The 22,930-nt window shown below is 49.1% G+C and overlaps 1 protein-coding gene across 2 annotated transcripts in view; it reads right to left on the bottom strand.

Moving 5' to 3' along the window:
- Positions 1–22,930, bottom strand: part of SLIT3 (slit guidance ligand 3) — a 576,436-nt gene that overhangs the window by 119,821 nt on the left and 433,685 nt on the right. For both annotated transcript variants that reach the window (XM_069483860.1, XM_069483859.1), the window contains exons 7-9: positions 16,033–16,104; positions 10,316–10,479; positions 232–373 (exon numbers count right to left, since the gene is read on the bottom strand). In XM_069483860.1, coding sequence (XP_069339961.1) covers positions 232–373; positions 10,316–10,479; positions 16,033–16,104 — 378 coding nt within the window. The remainder of the gene's footprint in view (positions 1–231; positions 374–10,315; positions 10,480–16,032; positions 16,105–22,930) is intronic.

The raw sequence follows: 22,930 nt of genomic DNA, 5'->3' as shown, positions 1-22,930 counted from the left end.
TAAAACTTTATCTGTGAAAATTGGTGGGCGGTGTATTTGGCCCACGGGCTGGAGCTTGCAGACTTTGTTCTTGAGGCCATGATCTTGACCACTGAGCTATCATACCCAGGCACGCCTGGAAGGATAGGTTTTTAATGGTCAGCCCCAACAGCCAACGTGCTGACAGCCTAGCGGGTGATCGGCTGGGGTAGAGAGAGATGAAGTCACCACGGATGGAGGGGTGGCACTTACATTTCGACGATGCCCTCTGGCAAGTTGGCAGGGATCTCCGTCAAGCCCTTCCCTCGACAGTCCACGACGTTGTTGCTGCAGGTGCAGGGCGAGGGGCAGGAGATGGAGTTGGCATTGCAGGACGGGGGCTCCGAGTGGGGGCCTGTGGGGCCAGGGCACAGCGGTCAATTCATGTCAATGTCGGGAGCCGCCAGGCTTTTGCCCCCTTACCCAGCGTCCAAAGGATGCAGCATGACCTGATAAGCTACCCGAAAAATCATCACCACCGACATGTCCCCTCACCTGGGAGACATAGGTGCCACTGGCTCCATATTCAGCAAAGGGGAGAGATTCTGACCTGACATCACTGTTTCTGGACGGCTCTGCCTGCTCTGTTATCTCATCGTCCTAGTCTTGCAGAGAAAGAGGAGCCCTCACAGTCAATCGTGTAGGAAAACACGTCACTGGAGTCCAAAGAGCACGCACTGGGACTGCTCCCTCAGGTGCCCCCTGGGGGCTTTGGCTTTTATCTGGCAATTGGATGCTAAGTGTACACACAGCTTTAGACCTTTCAAAACCAGGCGGGAGGGGAAAACGTGGCAGAAATTCCCCATCTGGGGCATCAATGTTGTCGAAGTGTCAATACAGCCATCAGAAGCGAGACTTGGGGCATTTCCAAATGGCTTTTATGTCCAAGGAACATGCAAATAAAACCAATCTCATTAGACAAAAAAGGGCAAATAAGTTACTGCATATTTGGGATCAGCTCTTGATTTTGGTTGAGGTGAGAACCGCTGTGAATTTATAGCAAAGTGATAGAAACCCAAGCAAATGGTACTTATTAAGCTTATTTAGAAAGCCAAACACAGATAAACACATCCATTAGTAACTTAACTCAAGAGTCAACAAGTCACCCAGAATCTTAATCACTTTCTCTGGTGCTCTCACCAAATCTTGAATACAAGAAGTAAAAGCAAACATTTTAAAGACATTTCATGCTATTGACTACTACCTCAAAGTGAGGGAAGAATCTCGAACACGTGGTTACTTTTTCAAATGCAGATGTTACGGTCCAAAAGGGAAACCCAACCCAATGGCCCTCCCAGGGCCCATCACCTGTGGGACGCAGCCAGCAGGGGTCATTGCAAAGTCCTTCCACACCCCCTCCCACAGCAAAGAGCCAGGGCTGAGACCACACTCAGACCACCTCTGCAGATCCTCTTGCTGGTCGGATGTGGGACCACTAGATGGGGGCTCTTGGATGTGGATTAAACATAAGACATGAAAAACATGTGCAGGGAAGAGATGATTTTTAGTTTGGCCCTATTCACTGGAGTAACAGAGTCTGGGAAGCCCCAGTGGGTCTATCTACAGCGGTTGAATCAGAGGAATCCACCCTGCCTGGGCCAAGTCCTCATTTGGACACTGAGGCATAGAGGAGGGTCCCGTGCTCCATGTCTAATAGTCCCCACAACCCCCAGGAGCGAGCCTTCTGTAAGGGCCCCAATTGATGCCGCTGGCTTAACTCAGAATGTCACCTTCCTAGAAAGTGCCAGCCCAAAGACAAAAGATTCTCACTTCCCTTGACCTCACTTACGTACACACAAAACAAAAACTCAAAGACAGCCTCTTAGCTGGGATGTTTGAGAAAATACTCCTGTCCAGGGGATAAGGACTTCAAAGTCGCCAGTGTCACGCTAGTGGATCTAATGGAGACCATGGAAAGTGCCAGAGAGATAACGACTTCCACTAAAATCCCAGCTGGAACATTCTCCTAGACAGAGAGGTGATTCCAGCTTTGTTCCAAACTGGGAAAGCCTTCGCAGTTCTGAGGGAGTGGAACACCAGACAGCCCGCATGAGGCTCCGCTCAGGAACGAGAGGCTGGCGTGGCAGAGAGCGTCGCTCTGGAGTCCTGCTGCCTCTATTTGAATCTTGGTTCTATCATTTCATCCTTATTTCCCTGTGCCTCAGTTTCCCCCATCTGTAAAATGAGGAAAAATCCTTATTTCATAACCTGGTATTCTGGTGAAGGCAAAGCAAGTCAATGCATTAAATGCATGAAAGGCATTTGGAAGAATGCATGGCACAGGCTAAGAGCTTAGCAATGTTAGTTGCTGTTATCATTATTGTTGGGTCTGCTTTGCCACTGGTTATCTGCAAGACCTTTGGCAAGTCACAGCACCCCTTTCTGTGCTTTTCTGTTACCATGTCAGTGAAAAAGGAGTCTGGATTGTATGATTTCTGAAGTTCTTTCTGGGACTAAAGATCAGTTGCTCCTGTTCTTCAGAGTGGAAGCACAGGGCGTGAAGAGGCCTAACGACATCCTTCCCTCCTCTGCTTCATCTCTCTTTGCAGGCAGCAAACAGCATCTGCAGCAAAAAGGCTCCCTTCCCAGCACCCACATCTGAGGGAGGCTGGGAGCAGTTGGCCTCAGATGTCAGGGCTTTTGAAGTGCAGATGGTGCTCCCCAAAGCAAACTGCCAAGCCTGGCCTTCCACATCAAGGGGAGAGTGCACTGAGAAAGACAGGGAGCATCGCCACACCTGGGACACCTCCCTGTCTGGGAAACGTCAGGGACAGGACTCTGAGCTCTTGCGTTTCCATCTGTTCAGGCAGAGGGATCGGATGGCCGTCCCTCTTTTGATCTGTTAAATACTGCTTGGATGGGGTGTACTGGAAAAGGGGAAGGAAAGATATCATATTCAAGGGCTTCTAGTGGCAACGGAAGTTCTGACATGGAGTTTTTTCAAAGGTACCCTCTGACTACTATGTTGAAATTAATTCTGCTCTAAACCAGACCCAGGTTGTAGCCTCAAGTCCCCCCTGGGAACTGGCTGGGTCTTTCACAGGGTGGCTCTGATTCTGTTGGCAGTGTGTGCTAGATTTCAAGGGATGCTGTCAAGGCAAAAAAGCCTTTGAAAAAGATTCCTTAACCAGGTCACTAACAGCACCTTTAATTACGCAGAGAGAAACAATGGTAATTATAGCCTCTGCTAGCACCCTGGGCCAGCCAGGCATTCACACATGGTGAGGACATTACCTTTTGGTTTGAACAAAACACTTTAGGTTTACAATGGGGTTGAAAGATGGGTTCCTTTTCCCTAGAGACATTCTCCTCTGACCCATGTTGATGGACCAGGCCCACTTCCCTGTGGACCTCCGAGAGCTGCGCGGCAGAAGTCCCTCCCTTTTGCTCTGTCTCTGGACATACTGAGGCTGGAATGTAAATTCTATAATGGCAGTGACTTTTCCTGTCCTAATCACTGTTGTATCTCAGTGCCCAAGGCAGGGCTCGACACAAAACGGGACTTGTAAGTATACCTTGGATGAATGAGAAGACGAGCATGTGAAGGAAATTGGTGCAGAAGCCCGGCAGAAGCCATGGAGGTGACCCGCAGGGAGGCTCCCCGAGTTCTGAGTTCCCTGGACTCGGGGAGGCAGGATCGGATGTAGGATGGGGAGATGGGATTCTCCTGCCTGAAGCTCTCTTCTTACCATCACAGCTCTCAGTGCCAGCAAAAGCCACCTGCCCCGTCACCTGGGGCCCCTGTGAGCCTACCTCACCTGCGCAGGTCAGGGTGTCCGAGCACTCTGCTGAGCTCTATCAGCAGGTGTCCCCCGCCCAGCCTCTCCTGTCCACACGTGTTGGGGGAGGCAGAGGAAGGGAATTCCCAAGGAGGACAAATAAGGAAACACATACATTTTTACCCAGCAAATTACATAGCTATAAGCTGGGAGGCAGGGAGGAATGGGAACAGGGTTTTCATATAGGGGTAGGAGGAATCTCTCTACATATCTCTGATGACAGGTGATATCTAGATGTGCACCTGCCTGCATGCACATGTGTGACCCTCTTGTGTAACGTGTTCTCATGGGGGGGTCTCACCAATCCACACTGTCCTTGAGTGAGCCTGTCTACTGGCAAAGAAGGTGGCCTTAACTGAGAGCACAGTGATGGACGGGCCTGTAGAACCCTGTAATGTACTTTTAAGATGTTCTATTACCAGCTTAAGAGTGCATGTGGATTTGCTCTTCATTTCTCCATTTTTAAATAAGTGCCCAGGCTATCTGCTCATGGAACTCTTTCAGTGATTCTAAAATGCTGCTCCACCGAGGGGGAAGGACGTTCTCCTCCAGAAGAGGGTGATGGGGATGTGGCCCAACCGTGTGTCTCCCCTCTGGGGGCCCATCTTGATCACCACTTGAGCTCTGGAATCTCAACCCGAAGCCGAAGCTACTTCTGTGCCAAACAGGGCGGAAACTAGAATGAGACGAGACTCTCAGATGTTTCCTGAGACTCCCAGGACCGTGGCCTGGTAACGTGGAGGAGGACAGAGCAGAGCTTGGGGGAAGGGAGGCTGTTCCCTCTTCATCACTGGACATCAGCGGTGTTGCCACCCCCAGCCCAGGGGACACTTGGCACGTGAGGGGCAGGGAGGTCCCCAGCCAGGCCTCTCACAGGCAAAGGCCCTGTGGTCGCTAGCGTGGGTGCTGTACCACCAATCCCACGTCTGCCAGCTGCGTAACTCCCCCTCAAGTTCTCAGAGACAAGAAAGATGGAGCAGTGACCAGGGCTCCTGCCTAACAGCCGTCTCATCCTTGTTCTCTTCCTAACTGGCAAAATGGGGATGACCATCATGCAGAAAGCAAAAGGCCCCAATTTGTCTGCCCAGGTGAGTGGGGCAAAGATCACCAAACTTCAGACCGACGGGCCCATGGAGACACAAGGAAATAGAAGCCCTGAGAGAGGAGAGTAGCCTGCCCAAGGACATGGCGGCCAAACTAAGAATAATCACCATTCTCATAACAGCAACTAGTAAACACAGCAACTAGCATGTACTAGTTATCTCATTTGATCCTCATAAAACCTATGATTTAGGTTCTATTATTCTTATTCCCATTAGAATAAGGTGAGGAAATTTAAGAATAAGGAGGTTAAGCAAAGTGCCTAAGATCCTAGAGCTAGTGAACAATGTTCTAACGTGTGGTCCAGTGCTCTTCTTTCTGCCTCCTCTGCCAAAAAGATACCCCAAATGCCTCTCTTTATTGCCATGAAGCTGAAAAGCATCAGAGCCTTGGAACCTCAGGACGTAGGAAGAACAGGTTCAGAGGCCAAAACACGGATTGTATAAGCTACATTAGAGATGACTGGATACTCTTGTGTTAGAGTGTGTTTCTGTCTTTCTGTTTTTATTATCAAATGCAATAAGCTATCACTTCACCCCAGTCGGAATGGCTACTGCTGAAAAGCCAAAAAATAACAAATGCTGGTGTGGATGTGGAGAAAGGAGAACTCCTATGTACTATGGGAATGTAAATTAGTACAGCCATCGTGGACAACTACACGGAGGTTCCTCATACAGTTAGAAATAGAACTACCGTACGATCCAACAATTCCACAGCTGGGTATATATAGTTAAAGGAAATGAAATCAGTATGTTGAAGAGGTGTCTACACTCTCATGTTTATCGTAGCACTATTCACAATAGCCAAGATACGGGATCAACCTAAGCGCCTATCAACAGATGAATGGATAAAGAAAATGTGGTATGTACACACGATGGAATATCAGTCAGCCATAAAGAAGAAGGAAATCCTGTCATTTGTGGCAACATGGATGAACCTGGAGGACATTATGTTAAGTGAAACAAGCCAGGCACAGAAAGACAAATACTGCATGATCTCACTCCTATGTGGAATCTAAAAAAATTGACCTCATAGAACTGGAGAGTAAAATGGTGGTTCCCAGGGGCCGAGAAGGGTAGTGGGGAGGAAGAAATGGAGAGATATTGATCAACAGGTACAAAGTTACAATTAGACAGGAGGAATAAGCTCTGGGACTCAATTACATAGGAGCATAACTATGATGAACAATAATGTATTATATATTTCAAAATAGCTAGAAGAGAGGATTCTGAATGTTCTCACCACAAAGAAATGATACATGTACGAGATAAAAGGGATGCTAAATACCCTAATTTGATTTTTATACAATGCACACATTTATCAAAACATCACACTGTATTCCAAAAATATGTTCAATTATTACGTGTCAATTGAAAACAATATAAAAAAATTTACAGAATCTTTTGAAAGTTTAAATGACAACAAAAAAACCTCACCCGATGGCGTGCAAGTGTACAGAATCCAGTACTCCAATGGCCTTGTGAATATATGGAAATAAATTAATTCCAGTATTCAAATTAAGCATCCCTCCTGGCCTCTGGCCTTTCAAAAGCCAACAACAGACTGCAATGACAATGGGACTCGAGCAATTATGATGAGAATATAAATGAACGTGATTTAAATACCAGAGGCATGATAATTTTGGGAATGGCTAAATAAACCTAATAATCTCATTCCTGCAATGTCCAATTATGGTATTTTAATTAAAACCTCCTAAGGAGATGGGTGGCTAGTCATGGCTTACCTTAATTATCTTTATACTTAGTAACTAGTCCCAAATTTTAAAAAAAGAAAGAAAAAAAGGGAAAGTTTCTCATTTCCAAGAAGATAAGCATATTTCATTTTTAATAATAAATGAAGTGTTTATTGAGAGACTGTTGGGATCAAGCATTGTTCTAGGCCCTGGAGTGCCTGAAAAAGTGTAAGACGTGGCCCCTTATTAGCACAGGGCAAGATTAATGTCTTTGTGAAAAGATCTCTCACATTGAAGGTCAAGGGCAGATAAGTGTGAAACAGATAGACTTACCAATAGGTTCAAAGACATTCGAAGGAAAGAGATAATGGATTCAGGAGGTCAAATATTTAACTAATAACCTTGAATTACAAATTGTGACTGGTAGGAACTCGCTCAGATTGAGGTACCAGGAAATTAACACATGAAAGATAAATCCTAGAGTTTAAACCCCAAAATAACACTTTAGATGAGGATGGGGAAAAACCCCCAACAATTTGCAACTAACATGACGTGAATTTTTTCTCTGGTCTGTTATCATGAACTGTGACCAAGTTCTGGTCTGGTCCACGCAGCAAGAAGCACAGACCACCGACTCTTCTAGCCCTAGGGCCTAGCTTTCCTTTTGAAACAAGAAAACTTCACTGAAATCCTTTTAGCTAGAGCTGATGGAAGCCAAGTAGTCAAGTCATATGAAAAAGATGTTAATAAAAATATAAAGATATATTCCCCAACCCTTGTGAAAAATTCCCAATTGTCTACCCAGAGGAAGAAAATAAATGGCTTTGACTGGAAGGGTACAGTTAGTTGACAGAGGAGACGATTTCGCCAAAGTGCGCCGCTAGCACACTTCTGGGTTAGCTGGCACGATAAGGAACCCATACCCAGAGCTTCCGGGGTGCAGAGCCTGCGCTCTAGACAGCTGGGTTTAATTCAAAGAGAGATATCAGGGACTTGGGCAGGCAGGGCCCTCACAGGCTGAGCGAGATAAAGCTCTCTCCTGTCTCTGCAGTCATGCGTTTGGTGAATTTTTCGATACCATTTAAGGGCCCAGAGAGCTTCTCTTACGCTGCCCCGACAGGGACCGCTGGTAATGAAGCTACACGAGGAACGGCTTAATTGGTGTCCAGTGCCTCTCTTTCTCCTGAGCGGGTGGCTTCTGTTTTTTAAGAGAAGTTCTTGCCTTCCCTTCTTGACTGAACTTCTCCTCCTGTGAGTTATCAGGGCCACAGCTTGAATGAGGAGCATGTGTGGTTTTGCAGCTTCTAACAGCCACAATCAGGTCTACACAAAACAGCCTCCTTCAGATGTCTCACCAGGCGCTGGTGTCAGGGCGGACCTGCCCCATCCGTGGCAGTGCGCGGGGGCCGGCCAGTCCGTGAATGGGTCCATCTCTTTAACCTCCCTCTGCAGGGCCTCAGGGACCGACCTCGGGCGTTCCCACTGCGGGCTTACGGACCGAGCCTTCCCCCACGCTGCACCCTCTGACACCTTTGCTCAGTCTCCCAAAGTGACTTTAGCAATCGTTCAAGAGGTAGCAGTGGTTTTTGGAGGGTGTGTTCCTCCCGCGCCTCACTAACGATGGTGGTGGGTCATTTGTCACAGATGTTCAATGCACCCAGGCCCCCAGAGCATTATAGCTAACCGTGGCCTTTTCAGAAAGTGACCCCTCACAGCATTCTTGTTAAACCAGGGAGCACTTAGAGAATCCCCCAAGCATCAGGGTCCCAACATGTCACTACCCTAAATTCATACCACAAGGGAGCGGATGGAGGTTCACAGCATAATGATGTCTGGAGCCTTCGGACTAAATTCTCATGTCCTTGAAAGACACCTGGCTGCATACTCAGAAGCTACGAGGTCCATCGCAAGCAATGGGCTGAACTGCTCTAAACAGAGATGGAGATGAACACGCTTGTGTGCAACTATTAATATGAACCTGTCTGCCAGAGTAGCCCTTTCCAAGGAAGGAGATTGGGGGCCTAATCTTTTCCAGGACTTAGGAGGGGCAGCCTTTCTCCCCTGGCTTTGGAACCTGACTGCTGTTGGGTAGGCAACGCCGTGCCGCTCCTTTGACAGGACAGGGCTTTCCTGAAGGAGTGGTGTTCCTGGCTGCGCACCGCATTGAACTTGGCTCCCACCTATAATGATGTGTTTTAACATTCTCTCTAATTAGTTTTTCTCACTAGCTCTTGGATGACTCCCGCACTCTATAATTATTTCTTTCACTGGCACTTATGCCGATATTGCACCCTTTGCCTAATAATTACTGTAATTATAGTCACTATATTTGAATTGGGGGCCTGTGTGATAAACAGTTTTATTATACGTGTTTGATGGGAAGTGATTTCTCAGTGGGTGTTTCCAGGAAGTTATAGAGGTACCGCGCGAGACACGTTAAAATATTTTTTGATAATAAATAACATGATGAAGCAATACCATGACAGGAGGAAGCAGCAGAGAGCAAGAGGAAGTTGAATTCAGGAAAAATTCCTGTGTATTACAAATGCAGCCTCAGAGCAGAAGAGGCCCAGTCTGTGCTCCTGGCCGTACCGAAGCCGGCAGCACATGCTGGGCTTAATAAACCCTCAGTGGGACCCTACAATGCTAATCTCCCTCTTGTCCTGTTCCCTCCTGCACGCAGCTCCCAGGCTCAGCCTTCAGAGGCCACTGGGCCCCCATTCCAGGATGGGGTTCCTGGAAATTGAAACATCTCTTTGGGAAACTCAACTGATTTCCTTCTTCTTTCTTTCTTTCTTTTTTTTTTTTAGGGAATCAAGGGCTTAGCTCTACTTCTTTGCCACCAAAAAAGGGAAAAGTTGATGGAAGTAGAAAATGTCAATGAAAAGTAAAATCAAACAAGCAAACAAAATTTAGGACCCTGTGTGAAAGCTACATCCCCTGGGGAGATTTTCTTGGGTCAGGCGGCCACCGCCCATCCCTGGAGCTCCGAGCTGCCTTCAGTCACGTGTCTGCACCTTTCTGTCTTCCGTGCTACGTAGCAACCTGTGCTTCTATTTCACTTCAATCACCCACAGATCAAACTCTTACGTTAGCTCAGCACATTTTGTGGGCCCACTAAACTGCAATAATTAAGCTCCACTGATTTAGCTTTTACCAAGTGTTATGTATTATGCTAAGCGCTTTATGTGCATTATTTCACTCAATCCTCCCACCGGTCCTCTGACTTATGTACTATGATTATTTCCATTTTGCGGACTCAGGCAACTTGCCAAAGTCACGCACGAGTACGGGGCAGGGCTGGCATTTCCTGCCAAGCAGGCTGATGCCACAGCCTACGTCATCCTGTCTCCTGATTTCTACGGCAACACACACAGGATCGTGCTCAGAAAATGCTAGAAGATCTCCATTATATCTGTTTCCGTATCAAGTATGGCTGAACAAACATTAGGTCTCTTTGCGTCATTAGATTACGGGGCTCAGAAGGTGATTCACGAGTTCCTTTAGCATTTTCCTTTAACAGATGATCAGAGCTTCTGTCTTTAAACCTTTTGAGGCACACCTGAGTTCTTTAAGTGACTACCGAGTACTGGGGACAACCTATGGGGTTCCTTCCACAACAAGCTCTGGGCTACGGGGTGTGTTCAAGACCAGGGGGAGGGCGGGGACAGCTCCTGGGTGCTGAGTCACAGCACAGCAGGGGAGAGCAGGTAGGGCACCTCACCTGGGCACACGTACTCCTTCTTCTGCACGTCCGCCACGTTGAAGCCCCGCAGGTGCACGGGAGCCATGCAGAGTGTGAACTGGCCAATTGTCCGCCGCTGTCGCAGCCAATCTGAAAGCCAGGCCAGGTGGCAGTCGCAGTGCAGGTGGTTGGAGTGGAGGCGCCTGGGAACGGGAGAGGCAGAGGGAAGACGCTGTCACAGATGAAGTGGTGAGGCTCCCGCCGGCCAGCCAGAGTAGGCCAAGGCTCGGTTGCCCCTTTCCCCAGTGTGACACCCGCCAGGCCACACCCAAAGGGCGCTCCCAGGGTTCTGAGCGACTGCCCATTTCTTAATGGCAATTCCACCCTTTTCCTTCCCACTTAAGTAAGCCTCAGCACACAGGAGAGGGAGAGTGATACTACTACGGTGACAATCCTTATTCCAGTCAAATTTACAAAGGGGCCATTCATTTGCAAATGTCAGTACTTTAGCTAGCATGAGTTACGGCTGGCGTGAAACACGCTTGTCAATCTCAGCGCCCCAGGCTGGGGCGGCACTGTGGCTGAGATGTCCCGTTGCCTTCACCTGTTGGCCGTCCTCCTTCATTTCCTCCCTAAGTTTCCGTTAATGAACCCACTGTACGCTGGGCCTAAAACCAACACCACGGTGCACACCAGCGGGGCCAAGCAGGGCGCAGACGGAAGGGTGAGCCTTCTCTCCGTTCTCCTACTGAAATAGGGTGTTGTCCCCTCCTGACCCTTGCAATCCACAGTGGCCCTCCTCTCCTCCCCAAGTTCAGGTGCATCTGGTGTGGTCTGGCTGATTTGGGTAACTCTGAAAAGATTTTTTAACCAGTTTCAGGGCTCTCTGGCTTTCCTCTTCTAGTAGCTGTGATTCCAGATCAATTTTCTGCCCTTGAGTGAATAAAGAACCCCCGGGGGGCTGTGCATGTCTCACTTCTGAGGGGAATCCCGTCTGGTTAAATGACTTGAACTTCCTTTCCACTCCCTGGGAGCCAAACCAAGCATGTCCAGGGGCTTCTAAAGGTTTTCCCCAAGGTCTGTCAGGGTTTCCCATTTCCACCCTCCCTACATCCCCAGGTTGTTAGCCGTGGGTTTCAGTCATACCACCTTATCATATGCTTGGGTTTCTGATGGAAATTTTAAATGCCCGATTCTAGACATGCTAATCAGCCAGCCGTACCCTGGGACTTTCAAGTACTCTGCATCAAGCCAGTTAACACTGAGTGTCAGCCCAGAGGAGCGGCTCTGGAGAGAGCTGAAGGGCTCTTGACCACGCTCCACTTAGCGTAAGGTCAACACTGCCAAGCGCCGGCCAAGTGCAAACTCACTCCTGCTGCTGCGGGCCCAAACCCACGCGGGCCAGGCCGCTGGACACGTTGGCTGCTTCAGGGGCCCCAGATCCCGTCCCATCAGACACAGTAAAGGAGCCCATATCCCACATAACACACAATTTGATGTAATTTTCTTTTTGTATCTTACAGTAGGTTGCACACATTTTCATAGGCCCCTAGGCCCACGGTACAGTGAGTATATGGGTCCCAAGAGACTCTCCCCTTTGAATTTCTAAGCTCAGACCCCCTGAGCGGAAGCACACATGGCCTTCTCTGGGCCTGGAATTTAGAAAAAAGTGGGATAGGTGGGAAGGGGTGGGGGGACCCAAATCTTCAGCTGGTGGGAGGGACCTCAGTTCTAGAAGGGAAAGCAAGACCTGTTTGTTCAACAAGCAAGACCACTTTCTGCCAGGAACAGGGAGGAGGCGTGACAGCTCATGTTTGGCTGGTTACTATTTCCTAAAAGCAGGAAGGAAAGGAGGGGATCCCATGGCCAGGTGGCTTCCACTGGGTATACATGCTGCCCAGGGACACAGCAACAGCGGGCGTGTCCGTGGGACACAGTGGAGCACAGGGCGGGCTGCAGTGGCGTACGCAGGCTGGGGTACAGCTCCTTTGTGTGCCACGAGAAGCAGAACTTTTTCATGAGAGTTTGGCTGTTGTTTGGAAGGTGGCTGCCCTCGCTGGCAGTGAGGCCTGGAAACTGGGGCAACAGGGATTCACCGTGAGCCAAGGAGCGTAGGTGCACGAGGCGGGTCACTGATCAATGCAAACAAATCCCCGCCAGTGCCAATCAAGGGTAAGAGATCAGTGGAATGACAAAAATGACGTTTAGGCAAGTCAGATCTTTACTGAGCTGATTAGTTTCCAGGATAATAAAAAGGTCAGAGGTTTCCCTTTTGGAAGATTGTATCAGGTTGGTTCTTTCTCGGTACTGGTCGGCTGGCCCCAAGCTACCTCTCTTTTTAACCTTGTTACAGATGGTGCTTGTCCCTTTGTCCATCTTCACAGGAATTTTTCCCCTCCCAAGAGCACCATGCAAAAGAGGGGACCCAAACTGACTTGGGGCCACAGGAGCACTCTTGTCAAAAGCCCAAGGCAGTGGAACCCAGGGCAGCGCCCAAGCTCCATTTCCTCCTCTTGAAATTTTATGGATTCTCGCCTTTCACATGTCTGGGAGATCAAGCTGAGCAATACCATCCCAAATACTAATATTGAAAGAAAAGTAGTCACGGTGAGCATGAAATTATTAATAAAGCGTGGGCACTGCCAGGAGGAGTTCCAATCCTCTTGAGTGAGAAGGAACATTATTTTAATTACTTTCAATACTTTTGGTGAGGTGTGACGGCAGTGACACAAGTGAGGGTGGCCCGCATGGGCTCCTGGGCTGTGCAGAAGCTCCCGTCTCCCCTCCCTTGTACCACCTGGCACCTGCTCCTCTGCCTTTGGTCATGCTGAATGGTGTGGGCTCAGGCTATGAAGGAAAACTGCTCAAGTCTGACACTGGCTCTGTGCTTTCTGACTTTGGGCAGCACTTTAACTCTGGGCCTCAGTGTTCTCATCTGTAAAATGGGGATATTAGTGGTGCCTCCTTCCTAGGGTTGTCGTGAGCACTGAAATGATGTATGGAAGTGCTTAGCACAAGGCCTGGCACACGGTAGAACACTGAAGAAACGTTTGCTATTACTAGGATTATTATAAGCTAGAAGAAACTAGCTCTAGATTTCAGTCTCTTACCAACCCATGGTCCTGCCTGTACCAGGCCACGGTTTCTTAATTAGATACCAAAGCACTCGAGGTGGCTGGGTGGTTCCTGCATGTTGTTCTGTGATCTTTTGCTGGTGGACACATCATATGCCATGTGGTTGAAACCACCTTTACAGAACATAAGGTGAATGAATACAAATGCCAATTTTTAAAAGGTGCCTTTTAGCCACAGACGCTAAATTAAATTTCCAGCAAATCCTTTTAGAGAGGGTCAGTGTTCATTTTCTATAAAATGTGGCTTTCTGAATTCAATATAAAAGCTTTCCTTTAGAAATCCCATTTATGACTTCCTTCCTCTCTCCTCTTCCCTCCTTCTCCACCACCACCAGCCGTCCCCCTCCCCCCCACCCCAACACACACTTTAATTACAGTGAAGGGGGATTAGTCAGCTCAGGTCTCCAGGGAGTTCTGTACAGAGCCATCTCTGAAATTAAACTAAAGAGAAAATGGCAGCAGGCAGGGAGCAAGGCGAACAGACGAGATTGATTGATTGATCCGAACTCATCAGATGAATGTGCAGGACGGCAGAGAAGAATGACAACAGAAACAAGGAGAAAAAACCCTCACGCTCTCTTCCCCTTCCCCAGTGCACACCACACAAAGCACCCAAGATCCAGGCCTAACCCTGTCCCCCAACTCCCATGGAACCAGCCCAGCTTCTGGTATTGCTGCTCCTGAACTGAAAACGGCAAAGAGGGGAGGAAGGACAAATCACAGAACAGCCCACAGACCTGGGCTGTGGATGTCGGCAGGGGAGAGGCATTTTTCTTCTATGCAACCCACTTGTTGGGGATACTGCAGGCCTGGCACCCCCACTTTCTGCATTGTGCCCACAAGCCCCGGGCCACACTCTTTCCCCAGCTCATTTGTGCTTTGCTGGGACCTTTGAAGAAGTCTTTGAAGACCATACAGCATCTCCTTAAAATTCCATGACTGCATCATCTCATTTTAAGAGGGAAAAGAAAGAATAGATTTTTCTTGGCCGAGTTACGCTATCACATGATGGATCTAAGGAAGAATTTGGGAAGCAAAGGTGGAAACTGGGCTCGGATTATTATTATTCTTTATAATAACTAGTGTTGGTTATGCACACACCATGTGCCAGGCACAGTACATGTTAGAGTGCACTTCAGTGTCACCACTTTGAGGTAAGCGTTTGCTAACTCACTTTCCTTGAAGCACAGAGCAGAGAGACTCGCCAAAGCCGGTGGCAGAGCTCACATGTAAACTCAGGTCTGCCTGACTCCACACTCTGGGTCCTTCCTGGGGTGCTCTGTGTCGCCTCCTTCGAAATTGCCTCTTTGGTCGCTTCCTCATAAATGCAGTGGTTTTCAGACTGTATGAGCTTCAGAATCTCCTGGAAAGCTTGTTAAAAACAGATTGCTCGTGTCCACTTCCAGAGATTCTGACTCCATAGATCTGGAGTGGGGCCTGAAATCTTGCTTTTCTAACAAGTTCCAGGTGATGCTGCTGGCCTAGGGACCCTACTTTGGGAACTACTGCTCTAAGGATTTTCAAATCTTATGTATTCTGCGTCTTCGCTTAGGGGGCACAGATAGCTGGTCACTTGGAACTTTCAGTCCAGATTTCTGGATAAACAGTGTGAATAATAACAAAGATAATAACAAAGATATAGCAATCAATATTCTGTATTGCCTACCACATGCCAGGCAATTTATGTTTCTAATTTCATCTGATCCTCACCACCACCCCTATTTATAGAAGATGGAATGGAGGACACAGAGCTAATGAACGGCCCCACAGGAATTTTAGCCTTTTGCCTTGGCCCCAAAAGTACTTGCTGAACATCCTTGGACCTGGCTTTCCCCAACTGCTGTGATGCAAACGCCACTGAGGTTCCACTAGCACAAGCCAAGCATCAAGTTTAAGTGTCTTTGGAAAGGCCACCAGAGCCCATGTGCAGAGAAACTGACAGAGAAGTTTCTAGTTGAGAATAGAGGGGAGTTCCCCAGGTCACAAGGGCACTAGAACTGCTCTTGGTGCTTGGTGTCATGGGGAGATTTGCTTCCTGAGTACACGCCCTGGGAGGCTTAAGCCCACCCAAGACATTCCTGATAAAGAACCAAGTATCAGAATCACTGCATGCTAACATCAGAGTATCACCCAGACAGCAGGTGGGCGGGGGCTGGGTGGGAAGGAGAGAAGGAGGGACGGCCTGGTGCTCCCTGTCCTGCACCGTTCCCAGGGCGACACCATGTAACCACTGGCAACGTGACAGAACTGCCAATGGTCCCTGGCATTAGCTAAGCAAATGGCAAATCATTAAGTCATGGTTCTATCTGTTCTCTGACAGCGCAAAACTAGTAGTCTCTCCCATCAAGATGGAAAACACGAACACACAATACAGGGAGAATTCCCACAGTCCCGGGTGAAGAGAAATGAATCCGTCCGATGCAGAATGGTGGTTCAGAACCACAGACGGCACCGTGACCCTTCCCCGCGTCTGCCCTCACTTGCAGAAGGAGGAGGCGTTCGAATACAGGAGCTGTTGGCCAAGTCTGAGCACGGTACATTTTACAAGTAGCTTAGAGCACTGCACTTTGGGTGTGTAAGATGGGGAGAAGGCGGGGGAAGGAACAAGGACCTTTTACTCACAGAGTGCGGATCTTCGGCATGTGGTTGAAGCTGGTGACCAGGATGCGGCTGATGTTGTTGTTGTTGAGAGTGCTGTGGAGACAGGGAACACAGGGATACAGTCAGCCGGGGAGCAGCATGGGGAGTGTGGAGGAGGCATCAGGATGCTTGTAGAAGGTAGGGGAAGGGTGCATGTGACTGCAAGAGACACCGCAAGTCAACAGCAGTGGCCGGCCAGTGGGGCAGCCGAAGACAACTGTCAGGTCTCCAGACGACAAGAGCATCCAGTGGGGCCCTCCTCCTCTCTGCTGCCCTCTCCGGACTTGCTTACCCACCTCGAGTAAGAATATCGCTTCCCGAAATCCTACCATGTGCTGAGTGCTTCATTATAATATCTCTAATTCTTACACCTCTGATGCCAATTACATATTGCTGTCCTCAGTTTAAAGAGAAGGAAACAGATACAGTGATTTTGCTTGGTAACATGCATGTCTACAAAGGTGTTGTCCCTGTATGATGCGTGAGAAGGCTGAGCTACAGAGAGGTAAAGTAACTTTCCCAAGGACCACAGCGGCTACACTCCGGAGATGGGACTTGAACCCAGCATTCTCTCGCCACAATCTCCGTGCCCTGACCATCACATATATTGTCTCACGCACAATGCTACTTGGACAGGTTATTCTGTATTGCCTTGGCATCTTCTGACTCTTCGAGCACATCTTATCTCAAGCCAGTCTGTAAGGACAGGGACTACGTCTCCTCTCTCCCGTGCATCTCCACGACCACGGCAGAACTCCTACAGTGCTATGTGGGCACTGACGGGTACTTTTGTACAGGGAACAACAAGGAGAAAGGTGTGAGCTTCATAAATGAGCCAGAATGCAATAAGGATGCTGAAGAATGAACTCAGGCTATAGGCAAGTACAACCCGGGCTGACTCTTCTGCAGGGACCTGTCATGGCAGCCAAGGGAGCGTCTGCAGAGCTGGAAACGCTATGGAGCAGGAGGGCCTTTCGGGTCAGTTGGTTCAGTGATGACCCAGATGGAGAGACAACACCACGTGGGAAAGTTGGGTCTAGGGCTCAGCTCTCTGACCCCACACCTGCCTCACTGGGTACAATCCTTCCTGTCCCTTTCCTCTGCTCCTCCCAGGGCCACATCGGGCATACCCCATCTCAACAACCCAATTCCTCTTGTCCTCTCCTGGGTCTCCACTGGCCCCCACTGGCCCAGGAAGGGGCCTTTCTTTGGAAGCCTTCATCAGTTAAGCAGACTTCTCTGCCCTTGGCATTATCTTCCCCTTCACGTGTCCGCTGCAGCATAAGCTCTGCAAAGGGAGGGTGTTTCCTATCTTGCATTATCACTACAGCCCCACGACCCGGTCCACACATGGTTCAAATCAAGTCTTACTATTCCCTAGTTGTGTGTGTGGCCTTGGGCAAGTTAGCAGCATCTCTAAGCCACAGGTTCTTCCTCCGTGGAACAAAGCGGGTAACGGTGCCTCCCTCGTAGGCTGGTAAAAGGCTTAGATGTAGCACGTAGCACGTGCTCAATAAATGGAGGCTGCATTTTAGTGACCTCGGTGGAGGGGATCTAGTGCTGTCCTGGTCTCTTCTATTCCCCCAGACTCCAACCCCCATGGAAACAGAAACAGCTTCACCCAGCACACGGTGGTCCCCATGCTCACCCCACCCAAGGGACCCTGCACAGATTCCTTCTCCAGGCCCCCGTCCACAGTGGGACTCCAGTGATCACGTTTCCCTCACCCCAGACGATTCCTCAACCTCCCCACCCCTACACCGGGCCAATCATCATTTGTTTGGCCCATAAGGCCAGGAGGACGTCTGCTTACACAAAGGCACAGGACCTAATTCTTTTTTCTCCCTCCGTCCCGTATTTATTGTGCACCTACCATGTGTGCGGCACTATGTCAGGCATACAGTGCGGTAAAGAGGAATGAACAGCTCAAATTTACATTGACTGTGTCTGCCTGCTTTGTAGCTTTACTAATGCACCGAGGTAGGTATTTGGCATTTTATGAAATTGAACCTACTCAGCTGTTTTGTTTCATGTGGCTTTTCTGTGTGTGTGTGTGGGCGGGGGGGAACATCCATCCTGTCTCTGTCCATCCAGAAAGCTTTCAGAAACCCTCATCAGACAACATGAAGGACTTGTCACTCCCATCAGAACAGGCTCTGCACCTCGTCAGAGAGCTTCCTGGGGGTGAGGTCTATGCCCCCCACCTTCTGCACTGGATAGAAATGCTTCCAGGGCAAAAGTGATGCTTTCGTTTCCCCTTCTATCCATCTCAGAGTTCTGGGCTCCAGACTCGGGGGGTACCAACGTAGGCTTGAGGACTGGTCATCAGACAAAAAAATCTGAGCACCCTCCTTATCTCGCAAAGGCAATGAGCAAGAAGCCTTTGCAGAGAAGGGTCTTCCTTCGGACCATGCCCAGCCCAACTCCAGGTGGGCTTCACAGTCCAGCTCTAATTCAGCTGACTGCAAGGTACAGTTATACGCAGGGCTTCAACCATAACTGCATCCGGCAGCAGTCCGGCAGCAATGACTTATTAATGTATTACTACACTGATATTTAAATGTGAGTCGTAATGAGAGCTATAAAACATTTACGATAATAGCAATTATTCCAGAACCCAAATGACTAAACATAGTATCCAGACTCTCATGATTGGCTGCTTGGGGCTGGCCTGTCCAGGGCTGTCAGGGGGCTGGTGACCGCTCGGACGCTGATCTCTACGGCAGCTATGGTTTTTGTTTCCCTAATAAACACAGATTGATTTGATTTCTCGTCTTGGCAGCTTTTGCCCACGCACACAGCACTGTGCTCGCTCTGGTTCTCGTGCCCCCGCCCAAGTAGCTGGCTTTCGATGGAGAAATCGTTGCTCTAACCCCCAGGCAGCAGAGTTGCAAGAGTGGGCCCTGCAGGCACCGACCTGGTTTAGATTCCGGCTCTGCCACTTACAGCCTCTGCAATGATGGGTAAGTTTCTTAATCTCATTAAGTTTCCTCTTTTGTAACGTGGGGATAATAACAGCACTGCTCGCGCAGAGCTTTAGTGGTGATTAAATGAGATGTTACTAATAATCGCCAGCATTAACTGAGAGCTGACTGCACGGCAGACAGGCCCTGGGCTAAGGCACTACGTTGTGCCATCTCATTTAATTCCTCCAATTACCCCACGAGGCAGGGACCTTTGTTATCATCTCCGTCTTGTGAATGAACCAACTGGTGGCGCCAAGGTTTGAATCCAAGCGAGCCTGACTCCAGGTACGAGGCCTGTGTTCCTTTCCTACGGCTGCTGTAACAGATGACGGCAGATTTAGTGGCTTAAAGCAACACACGTTTATTCTCTGACAACTTGGAGGTCAGAAGTCTATAACCAGTTCACAGGGCTACGTATCTTTCAGGGGCTCCAGGGGGAGGATTCGTTTCCTTGCCTTTTGTGGCTTTCATGTCCCTTGGCTCATGGGCCCCTCCTCGCATCACTCCAGTCTCTTGCTTCTGTTGTCCAATCTCCTGCTACTCACTGCGACCTGCCTCCCTCTATGATGAGCCTTGAGACTACATTTAGAGCTTACCTCAACAGTCCAGGACAAGCCACCCCACCTCAGGACCCTTAACTTAGTCACATCAGCAAAGTCTCTGTTGCCATACAAGGTAGCATTCACAGGTGTCTGGGATGAGAGCGTGGACATCTCCGGGGGGCTGTCATCCAGCCTTTGGAACAAGGCACACACAGCACTGAGCACACGGCCTGGCTCACGCCAACAGCCAGTGGTCCCTAGCTACTGCTCTCATAGCTTGTGTGTGTTTAGTCCTTTACAGCTGACAACCCAGTTTCATATCTCATTGGATACTTGTAGCACCCTGAGGTCGGAATTATTACCCCCATTTTAGAGACGAGCAATTTGAGGCTAAGAAAAGTAGCCCGAGGAAGGGAACCACATGAGCTCCTAGTGGATTTAGGACTCATTGTTCTTTCTTTACCACCCCCTGCCCCCAATGCCCACTGCCTCCGACTTTTGGGTCTAGTTTGTCATCTCCAACCCAGCACCCAAAGGCAGAAACATCTGCATAAGCCTCCTGGTGCCTCTTGTGCTATGCACCTCCTTGAAGATTAACCAACAGAAAAACACAAGGCTGGGTCTGATAACAGGACCCTCCTGCTGCCCAAGTTGGATTGCTGGCCCGTGCTAAGCTATGGTGACCTTGTCAGCCTCATCTTACCTCCATCTCCTGGGGAGCTATTGTCCCACAGTGTAGCTTCCACCTCACTGCTCTGCTCCTTTGGAGATACTTTCAGAAAATGTGCTTTCCCCTCCAAATTACCCAGGTAGTGGTTAGAGGTTTTTCCCTAAGTAAATACTCACAATTCAGCACTTTCCATCAAGTGTCAAGCTCAAGTTCAGGGTCAAGTTAATTCTATACGTTTCAGAACTGTCCTGGCCTCCCCCTTTTCATACCAGCACAAGCTACTGAATGGGGATTTCAGTATCAACTAGAAATAAAGCCCCTCCCTCCCCATGCGATTTAAAAGACGGTCTACCTACCTCCCATGTCTCTCCTGTCAAGTCCTTGCCCCACTATAAATACTGCGTTTATATCGAGTCTCACTCTGACCTGTGTAGTGTCCAGCTGTCCTCCAGCTGTGCCATTATTGGAGCATACATGCCTCACGAAAAGGAATCATTTTCCATATTAAAATGATCCATTGGGACAATGCTACTCCTACCTGTGGACCCCATTCTCTCTCAAGTGTGAGCGCTAGAAAAGGGGTATTTTTTTTTTCCAGGCCACTAGGGATGAGTGAAATTACTATTGTTTCCATAGTGCCCAAATAGAACCTTGGTACCCTGAAAGAGTTTGGCACATCATCTTTGTCAGCTAAATACCAGGGTTGGGAGGCAAGACAAGGGCTCCCCAGTGATGACTAATGCACGAGGATTCACATAATGGTCAGCGTCAGGGGTTGGCAGACAACTGCCCACAGGCCACATTGCAGCTAATGCAGCCTGTTCTTGTAAAAAAGGTTTTACCCACTCATTTCTGTATTGTCCATGGCTGCTTTCGAATTACAATGGCTGAGTAGTTGCAGCAGAGAGCATATGGCCTGCAAAGCTTAAAATATTTACTATCTGGCTTTTTATAGAAAAAGAAACCCTTTGTTGGCCCTTGGCTGCTCTAGAACTGGACCATCCCAGTGCTGCCTTGCCAGTGATTAAGTGTAACATGCTGGGCAAGTCACATAACTGCTTAGTAAGAAGAGGGGTCAGGTCAGAGGCTTTAAAACTTAAAAACAAAACCAAAAAACACCCTCAGGAAGCCCTCCCCCCCCAGTGGCAGTTAAGGGAGCCGAGATTCAAAAGCAGGCAGTCTAACTCCCATCTAGAAGACTGGTCCCAATGCTTCTGGAACCGGCAAAGCCATGATGGAATCAGAGCCTGGAGAAGGCCCTGTTCAAGAGACAGGGCAGGTGAATCCACCTTCGGTTGAGTGTGGAAGGAACTTAGTTCTCAAAGTGTGGTCCCCAGAGCAGCAGTGGCAGCACCTTGGAACTTGTCCAGAAGTGCCTATTCTCAGGCCCCACCCAGATCTACTGAGTCAGAAACTCAGAAACCCTGGGGTGGGTCCCATCCTTGCGTGTTTAATGAGCCCTCCAAAGGAGTCTCATGCAAGCTCATGCTTGAAAACCACTGAACTAGGGAAAAAGCTAAGAACAGAGCCTTTACCTAAGTGTAGAGGGCTGTATATAAGATGCTGTCTTGCTACAACTGGGATCGAAGGCCTCTTTGGTGGAGGGCATGGTGTTCTCCCACTAAGGAACAGGCCTAAGCTCTGAAATGGTAGCCAGTACTCAACAGTGGTGGCTGTAACCACCCCGGAGGGCTCCAACTTGGCTTCTGCCCACAGGCCTCTGTGGTTCCCTGTAGAGTGTGAACATGTGGCTCCCCTTGCGTCACTCCAGATAGCCATCTTTGATCCAGAGGAACGATGTCCAGCTGCAGCCAAGCCACCCTGGCAACCTTAATAAGGCTGACATTTCCCTCTGTCTCCTCCGATTAGGCCATCGCTTTATCACTCTGTGCTTTCCTGGCTCTGGGTGTAATCTGCGTGTTGTGTGTCCATAACACCATGTAATTGGCTCTAATGCAACAATATTATCTGTGAGCATGTATCACATAATTGCAAAATCAGGCATCTGCAGTAAGTGCCATTGCAGCCTCCCAGCATGTCAACCTTCCTGGGGTACTCTTGGAAGCCCTCCTCTTACCCTCAACACAGAAGGGGACCCAGACTCCTTGGGTCAGGCAGACCCTCTTGGTAGACTGGCCCATTCATGCCTGTCTCAAAGCAGGTTGGCTTCTCCCTAAGTCTAGGTAAGCAAGGCGGTTCTCTTCTTAATGGTGCTCAAGAAGGAGACTCTTGTTGAGTCATCAGACACCAAGGCAACAGGATGTCTATTCTAAGTGGACCCAGAGATGCCCTGACTTGTACCTACAAATGTGGGTATCCAATGGCTAGAGCGCCAAGACTGGAAGAAAGAGCAATCTCCAACAGCGCCTATATCGAATTCACATAGGTGGACACAGCCAAAGTAGGCAGACCCCTTTCCTGAAGAGCAGCTGAGTGTAAATACTGTGGCTGGACCCTGCGAGAAATATCTGCACAGCTGGCAGGGGGATGACGGGCACAGAGGGGTTCTGGCAGCGTGTGGATGAAGGGCAGGGGTGGGGAGCTCACGGCTTAGGCAGGCAGGGCAGCGAGGAATGAAACTTAGAACATTGCAGATCCTTGGGGCTGTCCTTCAGGTGCCTGTTCTCCTCTCTGGCTCACACGTCAAAGCAACACTGGTTCTTCTTGGTCTTGCTGGGTGACTGCCGATTGGCACTGGGAGT

This window comes from Eulemur rufifrons, chromosome 10 (assembly GCF_041146395.1).
Source record: "Eulemur rufifrons isolate Redbay chromosome 10, OSU_ERuf_1, whole genome shotgun sequence".
NCBI classification, from domain to species: domain Eukaryota; kingdom Metazoa; phylum Chordata; class Mammalia; order Primates; family Lemuridae; genus Eulemur; species Eulemur rufifrons.
Note: the sequence above shows the minus strand (reverse complement) of the source record. Positions and strands in the feature narration are given on the sequence as shown.